The sequence below is a fragment of the Hyperolius riggenbachi genome, chromosome 5 (genome assembly GCF_040937935.1).
Source record: "Hyperolius riggenbachi isolate aHypRig1 chromosome 5, aHypRig1.pri, whole genome shotgun sequence".
NCBI lineage: Eukaryota > Metazoa > Chordata > Amphibia > Anura > Hyperoliidae > Hyperolius > Hyperolius riggenbachi.
The window spans coordinates 103307322-103319961 of NC_090650.1; the positions used below are offsets into that span (position 1 = coordinate 103307322).

General features: G+C 41.1%; 1 protein-coding gene across 3 annotated transcripts in view; it reads left to right on the forward strand.

Moving 5' to 3' along the window:
* The window catches only part of CHN2 (chimerin 2), a 426701-nt gene that overhangs the window by 356010 nt on the left and 58051 nt on the right, over positions 1-12640 (forward strand). For all 3 annotated transcript variants that reach the window (XM_068236077.1, XM_068236078.1, XM_068236079.1), the window contains one exon: positions 4845-4929. In XM_068236077.1, the coding sequence (XP_068092178.1) occupies positions 4845-4929 (85 nt within the window). The remainder of the gene's footprint in view (positions 1-4844; positions 4930-12640) is intronic.

A 12640-nucleotide genomic window follows, 5' to 3' on the forward strand; every position in this document is an offset into this window, starting at 1 on the left:
ATGTAGTATAAGGGCCAACAGATTGAAAATACCTTGAATGATTGATTGGATAAGCTCTTATACTACATGAAAGTGGTAAGATTGAACAACCAAGATTGTATGGTGTGTGTTGAGCCTTAGACTACTTTACACAGTTCCTGGGTGTGGTCAAGCCGTCACATGATTTTGGCAGCCAGTCAGAAAGCTCCATAGGTGAAGCTGTATGTATGTCTGCCATAGCTCTGGGATAAGGGCTGGAATAGGAGCCCAGTCGTACAGATGTCAGGGCAGCAACATGATGTAATAATGTAGATCCATGGGCTCCTTCTATAGTACCATTGGGGAAGTTTTAATTAATGCTGCTACATCTCTTCTGAAATTTACCTCAAGCAGCTGCTATTTTTAGTCCCTGTTTTTGTAAATCATTTGTTTGTATCTAACACACAGTGGAGAGATATTACTATTATGGGTCTGTAAGTATCTTATCTTATCTTATAGTAGTTTTGTAAAGGTTATTGTCAAATGAGTAATGTGGAAAGTCTCAAGGCTGGAATCAGGGAATGATCAAATAAATATAATGTAATGTTTAAAACAGGAAGAAATACAACTGGATAGCATTATTATTATTATCTAGTGTTTATATAACACCAACATATTCTGCAGTGCCTTACAGAGTATGTAGTCTTGTTACTTAACTGTACCATCTAATCCCTTCCCTAGTCGTCGGTCCATCATAATCTGGAACAGTTTTTTAGGGGGGAGCCAACTAACTTATTTGTACGTTTTTTGGATGTGGGAGGAAACCTGGGGGTCCAAAGGAAACACACACAGACATGGGGAGAACACACAAACTCCTTACAGTTAGTGCCCTGGCTGGGATTCTAACCGTGAACCCAGTGCTATCCACTACGCCACCATGCTGCCCTTGAAGGGGATCAGCCACTCGGACAAGTTCAAATGTATCACATGCTTCTTCATGCTTTTCTATGCAGGAGAAGTGCTAGTAGAATTGACCATCTCTGTTGTATTTTATTTTAGATTATTTTGTGTGTTGTTTAAGAACAGCATAGTGCAAGCTGTAATTATCAGTGAATATGGGAGCTCTGGAGAAATTGATCTAAAAGCCTTTTACAGTGTACAAAATAATGTTTATACACAACAAAAACGTTCATCTTCTTAGAAAGGAGTTTTTCTGCTGCTGTTCCCTGGTATAAGCTCCAATCCAGTGTGTTTTTTGCGTTCTTAACAGTTATGTAAAACCATATTCTTGTGTCAGGAGACTAAACCCCATAATCACCATTTTCTGTAATATTTTGCTGTAAAGGAGCAATTATCTTTGGTGGCGGCTACATAAGTGTATGTTTAGTATTTTCTAGCTGGATCACTGAGAAGCTCTAGCTACACAAATGCCTGCAATGATGAAGTCATTTGATTTCATTGGTCTTTGGCCCTAGATCTGGTTTGTAAAAGTCATGATTATCCGAGTCCAGTGCCCCTTCTGAATACTAAAATATAGCATTGAAAATTACGTGTTTCCAAACATTTTACATCTCTTGCGCAGTTTGAGGCATTGTGTGCGTGTTACTTGTCAGAATGTTTTGGTTCCAGCATTCCCACATTTATGTTGTTACCATGGTAGAATATATTTTTATCCATGTCTTCAAACATTGGATTATTTAATTACATAATATGAAAAGAAACAATATGATGTCAAGTTGTAAACAATGTTTTTGTTATCTGTGGTAAGACTAAGTACTTTTCTACTGCAAATCACAACCACGCTTCAGTTCTGATTGCAACTTGCAGCTTTTTGTAAATGCAATTTATTGTGCATTGAGTTGCCCTTTTTTGGGCGATCATAGTCTGCGGAGGGTCGAGGAATAGTTCTGCATAGGGAAATCACACGAGAATCGCATAGTACCTTCATGTGCCCCCTTAGACCACTACATAAGCGCAATCGCATGAAAATTGTAATAGGCAGTGCAATTGCCTACTTGTAAGAATTGCAACACACACAATCGCAGTGGAGAAGCGTAACTGCGATTACAGAGCCCCTGTGATATCCCAAACACCCTATAAGTGCAAGTGATCCCATTTTTGGATCGCAACGCAGCTAGTGGAAAAGGGCTCTAATGGAAACCGATTATAACTGGCTTACATTAAAGTGTTTGAAAATAATCAACCTTCCGTGTAGACATTAGACACTTCCAGCTACCATGGCCTGCAGCTTCCAGCAGCATTATTAATATGAATATGGCTCCAGCATTCACCTGCAGTGAGAAGAGAATAGATGGGCTGCTCATTCATCTCAATAGAGAGCCCACCTCCTTTAGTGGCAAGCCTGTATACTGTGACCTCCTGCTAAAGATATGTGATGGTGGCATACTGTGAGGAAACTCAGTGAATGTCAGATTCCTTGTGTTTTATTATGTGAAGTAAAAAAATGTGTGTTTACTTACATTCAGTTCAGCTAGCTATTTATACAAATAGACAGGGCCGGATTTTTCACTAGATCACTGTATAGTAAACAGATGTAGTCCGGCACTCAAATGCTGACTTTGGGGGGATTGAGGGCTCCTCTCAGAAAGCACCTAGCATGTGCGTGCTTGCTAGCAACTTCCACCACCCTTAAGCATAGACTTTCACACAGGCTCACAGTCCAAAGCAGGAGGCGTGCAGCAAGTGGGGTCAGTGCAGGGCACAACATACAATTAGCACATGTAAAAGAAAGGATACTGTGCACCTGTCTCCTTGTTCGAACTGCCGTTTTATTTTCTTCACACAGCCTGTGGTAAACAGTTATGACATACATGTGTAAATAACGTCAAACCTGAACTGCTGAAGGTGCTGCGGTGGTTGAGGGAGGGTGACCAGGGACAGATAGGACGACACAACGGCCGTTTCACGCCACTCGGGCGCTTGTTCACGTGCGTGTCCGTGCATAGGCGGCGCCAGGCGGCTTCCGAGTAAACTCTTCAAGCCACGCCCCCGGCGCCGTCTCATTGGAGTGGAATTGTGATGGGGAAAGGTCGGAGAGTGAAGGGGCGTGGCTTCGCCGTCCAGCGGCGCAAAGACCACGTCAGTGACCAAAACAGGGCTGCATCCAAACACTGCCCAGTAAAATAACACTTGTGATTTACATAACTGTGAATAAAAAGTAATAAATACGTGTTACGATCTTCCCTGCGGAAGAAAAATATAGTCAGTGCTGTGAAAACATACACATTTTTGTAAATATTGTAAACATATATAACTACCTTGAAACACTCTTACTGTGCACTATGCAACACCTATAGATACCCACTGACGTTTGCCTAAGAGCGCTATTAGTCATTAAATCTACCTTTATTATGCTACATAAAATCATTAGGTGATTCTGAGAGGCGGCCCCTGGTGCATGTGGGGGATCCGTTCTCAGGGCTCGAGGGAACTCCCTATGATCTGCCCCCCTTTGTCCCCTCCTTTTCCTTCCTTGTTCCTCCCTTTTCCCTTTTCTTGGTTCTTTTTGGGATACGTACCCCAATAGAATGAACCTATCTCACAATGAGGTGTGGGATTGGTTGAACCTTAGAGAGGCAGTAGTCTTTTGTAAATAAAGGGAATGGATGGGTTGGCAGTCCTGAGAGGTGAATACACCTAATAGGTCATCCAAAATCGCACTGTTCCTCCTGGTCTCTCTTTTTTAATGGGGTTTCTGGGTAGTTTGGGGTTTTCTACCTTTTTAGGGGCAACACCATAAGAAATATGGCAATATAATAAAATAATGATTTTATGTAGCATAATAAAGGTAGATTTAATGACTAATAGCGCTCTTAGGCAAACGTCAGTGGGTATCTATAGGTGTTGCATAGTGCACAGTAAGAGTGTTTCAAGGTAGTTATATATGTTTACAATATTTACAAAAATGTGTATGTTTTCACAGCACTGACTATATTTTTCTTCCGCAGGGAAGATCGTAACACGTATTTATTACTTTTTATTCACAGTTATGTAAATCACAAGTGTTATTTTACTGGGCAGTGTTTGGATGCAGCCCTGTTTTGGTCACTGACGTGGTCTTTGCGCCGCTGGACGGCGAAGCCACGCCCCTTCACTCTCCGACCTTTCCCCATCACAATTCCACTCCAATGAGACGGCACCGGGGGCGTGGCTTGAAGAGTTTACTCGGAAGCCGCCCGGCGCCGCCTATGCACGGACACGCACGTGAACAAGCGCCCGAGTGGCGTGAAACGGCCGTTGTGTCGTCCTATCTGTCCCTGGTCACCCTCCCTCAACCACCGCAGCACCTTCAGCAGTTCAGGTTTGACGTTATTTACGCATGTATGTCATAACTTTTTACCACAGGCTGTGTGAAGAAAATAAAACGGCAGTTCGAACAAGGAGACAGGTGCACAGTATCCTTTCTTTTACATGGATTTTTCACTAGACACTGTAGGCCCAAGCCTACACGCGCCATATGCATAGAGGAGGCCAGGCAGTGATGGTCTCACAGTGCTCCCCCCCCCCAACCCCAATTAATACAATGCAATGTGGTGTAAATCTGGACCTGCAAATAGAACAGGATACAAATAGGACAATGGATAGTTAGGACTGTACAATCACGATTGTATCATTGATGGGCACCTTTATAACTATTACACCTCAACTTTTGACCAATAATAGCAGAGTGAAGCCTGTAATCTGTAACAGTAACTAAAAGCATTTCATTTATTAAAAAAATGATACTTGTAATCACCAGAAAGCCACAGCAGCAGACAGAATGTTTTGTCACAATGTCTTATTTTCTTATTATATTGTAATTATTTTCTGATTGGTTTGTCTTCCAGCAACTGTCTTATCCTGACCATGTTTTGCTTTTCTTGCAGGTACACACATTTCGGGGACCACACTGGTGTGAATATTGCGCTAACTTCATGTGGGGCCTTATTGCTCAGGGAGTCAGATGCTCAGGTAGGATAATCTCATTCAATACTTACATCAGTCTTGTGCAAACTCTTAGATTATTTATGGTACTCTCTGAGGTTTCTATGCAAACTATAAAGATAAACATACGTCAGAGTCCAAGTGGGCAGTGGAGGATATATTACTGTATTACTCTTAAATTAACAGTCTGAGACAGTCAGTGAGGTCAGTCCTGGAGATTCTGCTGAGCCGCAGGGAACAGCCTGACCTTATGCAGACCTTCTCATGATTTCCCACAGTTGGTGGCTTCTTTGTATTTATGGAGAGGAGAGTGCTAAGTTCATCGGTGTACGCATTGGCAAAGCCACAAGAGAAATGTGGAAGCGTCTGTTGGAGCATCACAGGATTATAGTCCAGTATGGATGCTTTTAAAGTAATACTGAAGCAAACCTGTAAAAAAATATACAGTACTCACCTCACACTACAGAGAGGGAAAACTCTGGATCCCAAAGAACCTTCCTGGTCCCCTCTACGTGCCCTCGGTCCACCGCTGACCCCCCCCCCCCCCCCAACTGGTCCATTACACTTTTGGAAGCCTTTGTAAAAGCCTCACTTCCCTGAGTGCTTCCGAAGACAAGCTGGTCTGCATTGGACAAACCTGAGTGTGTGCTGGCACATGCACAATTTGGATGCGTCCATCTTCAGAAGCACTCAGGGATCTGAGTGCTTCCCAAGCCTTCTGAGGATTCCTGAAGCCACCGATTTTCACGGTGCACAGCAGTAGACCGAGGAAACAAAGAGTGGACCAGGAAAGCTCTATGAGATCCAGAGCCTTCCCTCTCCATAGGTAAGTATTTAACTATTTTTTCATGGTGGCTTTCGATTTGCTTTAAAGAGGAGCTGTTAGGTATAGGGTCTCAGAGAAAATAAACACATATATCAGTAGCTAAATATTGGCTGTACTTACATTACATATGCATTTCACTGTCCACGTTTGGATTTCACAGAATTTGTATATAGTATATGCAGAGATAGATGCTCCTGACAGCTCATGGCAGGCTCCATGTTTTTCTGTCAAATGTGTCGTCATGTCCTGCCTGCTTCCTGATCACAGAAAAGCTCATACTGAATAACACAGTGTGCAGTGAATATTAATGAGCCATGTGGCTAGGAACAATAGCTGACTCCTGCAGTGTACTCTGCCCGGAGATTTATCAGTGCTACGCGCTGGACTGATTACAAGCTGCTGTAACGTCTCATTAGCAGCCGAGGGGAGGGCCCCAGAATGCTTTGCAGTATAGTATGCGGCTTGCGTCCTCTTGGGTCTAATTAGCTTTTCTGATAAGCACACATCAAAGGTAAGAGAGATTTTTATCTTCACTAATGCCTTTCTGGCTTCTTTCTAAACTGTTTAACACAGGAGAATAGAGGTTTAAATTAGCTTCTGCAGCCTGACAGTTACTCTTTAAGAGAACCTGATAAAAAAGCTCAGAATGGAATGAATAGAAATAGCTGTCTTATACAACTTACTGTACCAATCCTCCAGATGCCATCTTCTATGCATCCTGCAGCTCCAAGCAGCTTTCCGGCATCCTCCATGTATGGCTCCTGGCGTATCACCTGAGCCACATCGGGTCAGGTGACAGGCTGAGAGCCGTGCATGGATGATGGAAAGCTACCAGGAGCTGCAGGATGCGTAGAAGACGGAGGATTGGCAAGTTATTTCTGCTCTGCAAACTGCAACATTTCTGCCCCTGTAATCCCCCTCAGGCATGCCCGTTGGGGTAATGGGGACTATGCTGTATCCTGATTCAGCCAGCAGGCTGTAGGAAGCTAAAGTAATTAGTCATGTTTAGCAAAATGAATCAGGGATTCTGACTGTTAGTCAAGGCATCCGTTTTTCTTTGCACCAATTATGACAAATCAGCAGTCATACAATTTCTGTTATGCCTTTAACATAAGGCATAACTCTAATTCATCCCGAGGTGTTGAATATAGGGCTCTGTAAAGGCCAGTCAAGTTCCTTCACACTAAACTCGCTCTTCCATGTCTTTATGGACCTTGCTTTGTGCACTTGCATAGTCATGTTGGAACAAATACACTGTTTCAACAAAGTTGGGAGCATGGAGTTGGCCAAGATATCTGTTTTCGGAAGCATTCAGTGTTCCTTTCACTAGAACTAAGAGGCAAAGGCCAGCCCCTGAAAAACCACCCACACCATAATCTTCAATCCACCAAATAATGCACTCAGGCAAGTGTTATTCTCTTGGTATCCATGAAACCCAGACTTGCCCATCGGATTGTCAGTGTGATTCGTCACTCCAGTAAATATCTCTCCTGCTCTAGAGTCCAGTGATTGGAACACCTGAATGCAATGATTTGGATGAATGTCCCAATACTTTTATCAATATAGTGTATGACATAGGAAGGAGAAGTTCCCCCTGTCCAATTGACCTTACAATCTAAGCTTGCTATGTCGGGAATCTCCTGTGTCATAGTTTGTACTTGTTATCTGCATACTTTGCACCCCCTATAATTTATTGTGCAGTGCAGAGTCCTACGCCTTGGTTTATAGATAAAAGATAATAAAAGCAATGAATACAAACCTTTCCAATAAGCATCTACGCTCAGGACTAGGAAAACATTTGTGCCTTTGGTTGGACTGTGGCCAGGGCCGGTTTAAGCAACAATGGGGCCCCAGGGCAAAATAAACCTGGGGGGCCCCCAACATATACCTCGGAACAAAAATCGGCATTAGGGGACCTTTTTTGCGGCTGGTATAGTCAGGGTGTGAAGTCCCAATCGGTCGGAGCTCCACATTCTGGTTATCCCAGCCTGCATGGGGGACAAGGGGTTAAAAAGTTTCAGGAGGGGGTCCCCCACATAATTTAAAAAAAAAAAAAATTCCCACACTCTAAACATAAAAAAAAAATTGGGAAAATAGGAAAAAATGCCAGGGATCTTCATACAGCCATATTGCGGCTGTATAGCGATCCCTGGCCAAAGCGCTGCGGCTGTGTATAGACCCCCTGGAAATCCCGTCAGGAAATTTATTGCGCTTTCGTTTGATGCATGTAAAATTACACTACCGTTAGGTTTGCTACTAAAATTGACATTTACCGCATTTAAAAGTATACTTTTTTCCTTTGGAACTTTAAAATCGATTTTCTCAAAAACTATAAGGTCTTTTTGAAAAATTGTTTTTTTTTCTCTTATTCCTAATGATCTCCTTAACATATCCTGCAAATTTAGGGTTTCTAGCATTTAAGGTGGATTTGCTATTAACCATTAAAGTCGGCAAGTGTTTAAATGTGTATTGTTTTTCCTTTGAAACTTTAAAATCGATTTTCTCAAAAACTATAAGGCCGATTTGAAATTTTTTTTTCTCTTGTAGCCACTGGGGGCCCCTACAAGCTCTGGGGCCCTGGGGCAGCTGCCTCCTCTGCCTCTATGGTAGCGCCGGCCCTGACTGTGGCCGCAGTGTCATAGCCCATAGTCATCTCACAATTCCAGATGTTTTCTGCTGGGGTCTTCATGCCCGTGAAAAGAAAACAGATCTAAAAACTGTTTGTTTCTGCACAGACTTCCAACCATTCACACGGCTAGACCAGCCGCACTTCCAGCCTCCATGACTGCTGACAGGACTTTGACATAAGTTGTGCTGATTACTGGAACTCATTTGAGATGCTACAAAAATATTTAATAGATTTGTGCCCTCCGGGATAATGAGAGATTTCACTGTCCTTGCAATGAAATATACTTGACTTCATTTAAGCTATCGTGACAAATTAAAAATATTCGGCTCCCAATTTAAAGATGCCCGCAGGGTTTCCGAGCAGTTCACTGATGTGTAATTGGATGAAAGGGTTGCTGAAATGCATCATTATTTTATATTATAGCCTGTGGTTGACCTTTTCAGTGATGAAGATAAACCCACAATGTATGGATTCTGCGTTAAATAAAACGTCTAAAACCATAGCATTATAAATCATTAGACCTGTGAAATAGTGTTAGTTAGTTCTTATTAAAAGGATAGCTATGTAATTGTGTTAGAAAATAACATGAACTCAAGTGGAACTTTGGTTTGCAAGCATCATTTGTTCCGGAAACATGCTTTTAATCCAAAGCACTCTTATATCAAATTTCCCCATAAGGATGAATGGAGACTCAGATGCTTAACCACTTCACAACTGAGAGGTTTTACCCCTTCAACATTCGAGCAATTTTCACCTGTCAGCTCTCCTTCCATTCATTCGCCTATAACTTTATCATTACATATCACAATGAAATGAACTATATCTTGTTTTTTTCGCCACCAATTAGGCTTTCTTTAGGTGGGACATTATGTCAAGAATTATTTTATTCTAAATGTGTTTTAATGGGAAAATAGAAAAACATTTGGAAAAAAAATCATTATTTTTCATTTTTCGGCCATTATAGTTTTTAAATAATGCATGCTACTGTAATTAAAATCCATGTAACTTATTTGCCCATTTGTCCTGGTTATTACACCGTTTAAATTATGTCCCTATCACAATGTTTGGCGCCAATATTTTATTTGCAAATAAAGGTGCATTTTTTCAGTTTTGCGTCCATCCCTAATTACAAGCCCATAATTTATAAAGTAACAGTGTTATAACCTCTTGATATAAATATTTGAAGAGTTCAGTCCCTAAGGTAACTATTTATGTTTTTTTTTAATTGTAATTTTTTTTTTTATTATTACAAATTTTTTTTTTTTAACAATTGGGGAGTGTGGTAGTTAATGAGTTAATTTATAATGTAAAAGAATGTATTTGTATATGAAAAATGTTTTTGACTGTAGTTTTACTTTTTGGCCACAAGATAGCCACAGTAATGTTTTGAAAATGCGTCCTGTAAGCGTAGGAAGTACGCTTACAGGAAGTTCAGTGAGGCTGGGAAACTTTTTTTTTTTTCACAATGATCGCGCTGCTTCTCATAGAAGCAGCCGATCATTGCTGGGGAGCTTAGATGAACGAACGGGAACGATTTTTCCCATTCATTGATCTCCAGGCGAGCGAGTGGCGGCGCGCGCAAGCACGGGAGTGCACGCACGAGCTCCCTCCAACCTTTTTTTGTGTGTGGCTTTAACAAAGGACTTATCCAATGACAGTCGCTTTTGCCTGCTTTTGAGAATTTGATTGAAATGTGACATTATACTATCCCTACACTCAGATTAAGTATCATTAAGTACAATCCTAGAGCGCCAAAGCAAGAAGAACTATCAGCTCAGTTGTGATGTCGTGACTCGAGAGTATATTTTGTTCTTGCATCTCAAGATGTTGCTTGCTTATCAAGTCACAATTTCATAAAAAAAATCGTGGTTGTCTTGCAAATCGCTCTAAAGGTGGCCACTAACAGTCCAATTTCTAGCAAAAAATCATTTGAGCATTCAGAAATTCTGATCGGATTGGTTGTAAACAATCTCAGGTGATGGGCACAATCCATTTTGAACGATTATAAAAATAGTCGTCCCATTGGATTTTTGTCAAACTAAAATTTGGATTTTCTTGTTGGTTGTGATAGATAGGAAGCAAAGCTTGGTTTGTTGATGGTGTAGTGAACGATTTTTCTTCCGATCGGAATTTATGATCGCTCTAACCATTTTTCGCTAGAAGTTGGACCGTTAGTGACCACCTTTACAGGAATTGTCAGCGAAAAAAACAAAAATCAGCTTCACTCACCTGGGGCTTTCTCCAGCCCCTTGCAGCTGACTGTCCCACGCTGTCAGCTCCGCTCTCCGCAGCCATCCTGGACTCCCTGCACGGTGCAGAGGCCGGGCTTGAGCTCGTCCTTACTGGACCTGCGTGAAGCGCCGCTGTCAATCAAGACCACGTTGTCCACGGCTTACTGCGCAGGTGCACCTGCTGAACTGCAAGCTTGCCGAGTAGTTCAGTGTCCTATCTGTTGCCCACCAGTACAATTTGGGTGAAATTTAAATGCAGCTGAATTTCATTAGTTGTAACACCATGCATGTCAAGCGCTGACCCTGTTACCCGGCGACACATGCCGAGTCTGGGCAAGGCTGCGTCTACGCTCAGATATGACTCTATAGGGGGAGGGGGCACCTATCTAGTGCTGGTTGTCTCTTTGCACATTTACTTTTGTGTATCTCAATATTTTACTGCAATGCTGTATTATATATATTTCTTGCAGTTACATAGTAGATGGATGTTACTAGCATATGCTGTTTCTGCTTTCAGTTGCACACCCCTGCATGGGTCTTAATTAGCAATCTCTGTACATATAATTGTTTGCTTATAAACACCTTTGCAACTAAAGGGAACTTGAGGTGAGAAGTATATGGAGAATGCCTCCATATCCCTACCACTTCAGTTGTGCTTTAACTGTCAGAATCACTGGCTGGTCATTCTCAAATGTAAAAGTGTTAATGTGGTATTTACTATATAGATATTTATATTCAGAAAAGATGGATGTTTTGATTAGATTACGTTCCAGCGACAGCGAACATCGATAAGATTTAGGTTGAGTCAAAATTATTACTTAGACCTGGGGGGGTTTTGTTTTGTTATTGTTTGTTTTTTATGCAGAGACATTTTATTCATTCAGAAATCCTGTAACTTGTGCTTTTGTTTGCTACAGGGATTTTTAAACAATAAAAAAATGCAAGGATAAAGAAAACAGATAATACATACATAATCAATAGAAGCCTCAGTTTTATAGTTCCAGTATGTGACTTGTTGCATAAACCTGCCACGACCTCTTGTAAAGTAGTTTAATGAAACTTGGCACAGATTGCTATCTGCTGTTTCTGTTTGTACAGACTGTACAAAACAGTTCTGAACTTCTTTAGGTATCTCTATTTAGCTTTCTGAAACTGTTCCTGTCCTCATGTGTATGCCCTTCACTCAAGTGGAAGCAAGCAAAGTAATTCTGGAACTGCTCTTAAAAGATTCAAAGGAATAATTAATACAAGGCCCTTTAAATTTGTACCTAATTATTCATTGCAAGGCTTTGGAAGTAAGAGTGCAGTGATAGAATTAGTTCTAAAAAAGCCCAACTCAAGCCACTACTCTTTTTCTGGTTTGTCTAGGTAATGATTGCTGTGATTATTTGGATTTGTGATTAGCTCCTTAATTAGCTGTTGTTGAATAGTCCTTTTAAAATACCTGGACAAGGAGCCCTCCGCCAGCCAGCTCCTGTGGCACAGACTCTAGTGGCTTTTTGAGGAATCTCAAGAGAGATCAGTCTGTGCCCCTCCCCCTTGTAGTCCAAACAGCACACTGATCAAAGTCATGTTAACATACCCATGTATGCGTCCACTTAGCTACTTGAGGATGTGGCCATATTAAAAAAAAATAAATATATATATATATATATATATATATATATATATATATACATATGTGTATATATATATACATATATATATATATATATATATATACATATATATATATATATAATTCAAGTTTTATACAAAGTGGTTACATCTAGTTATAGTTAGTCTGATTACTAAACAATGTAATGGTATATTTAGTTATTTATGTGCCTTTAAGATCAGGGCTGTGGAGTCAGATCGGAGTCGAGAAGTCGGAGCAATTTTGGGTATCTCGAGTCGGAATTGGTGGTTTCAATTAACTGGGAGTCAGAGTTGGATGATTTTTGAACCAAATCCATAGCGTTTGTAAAAATTAGGCTAAGGAGTCGGAATCTGAGTAATTTTGGGTACCTGGAGTCGGAGTCTGTGGTTTCATAAACTGTGGAGTTGGAGTCG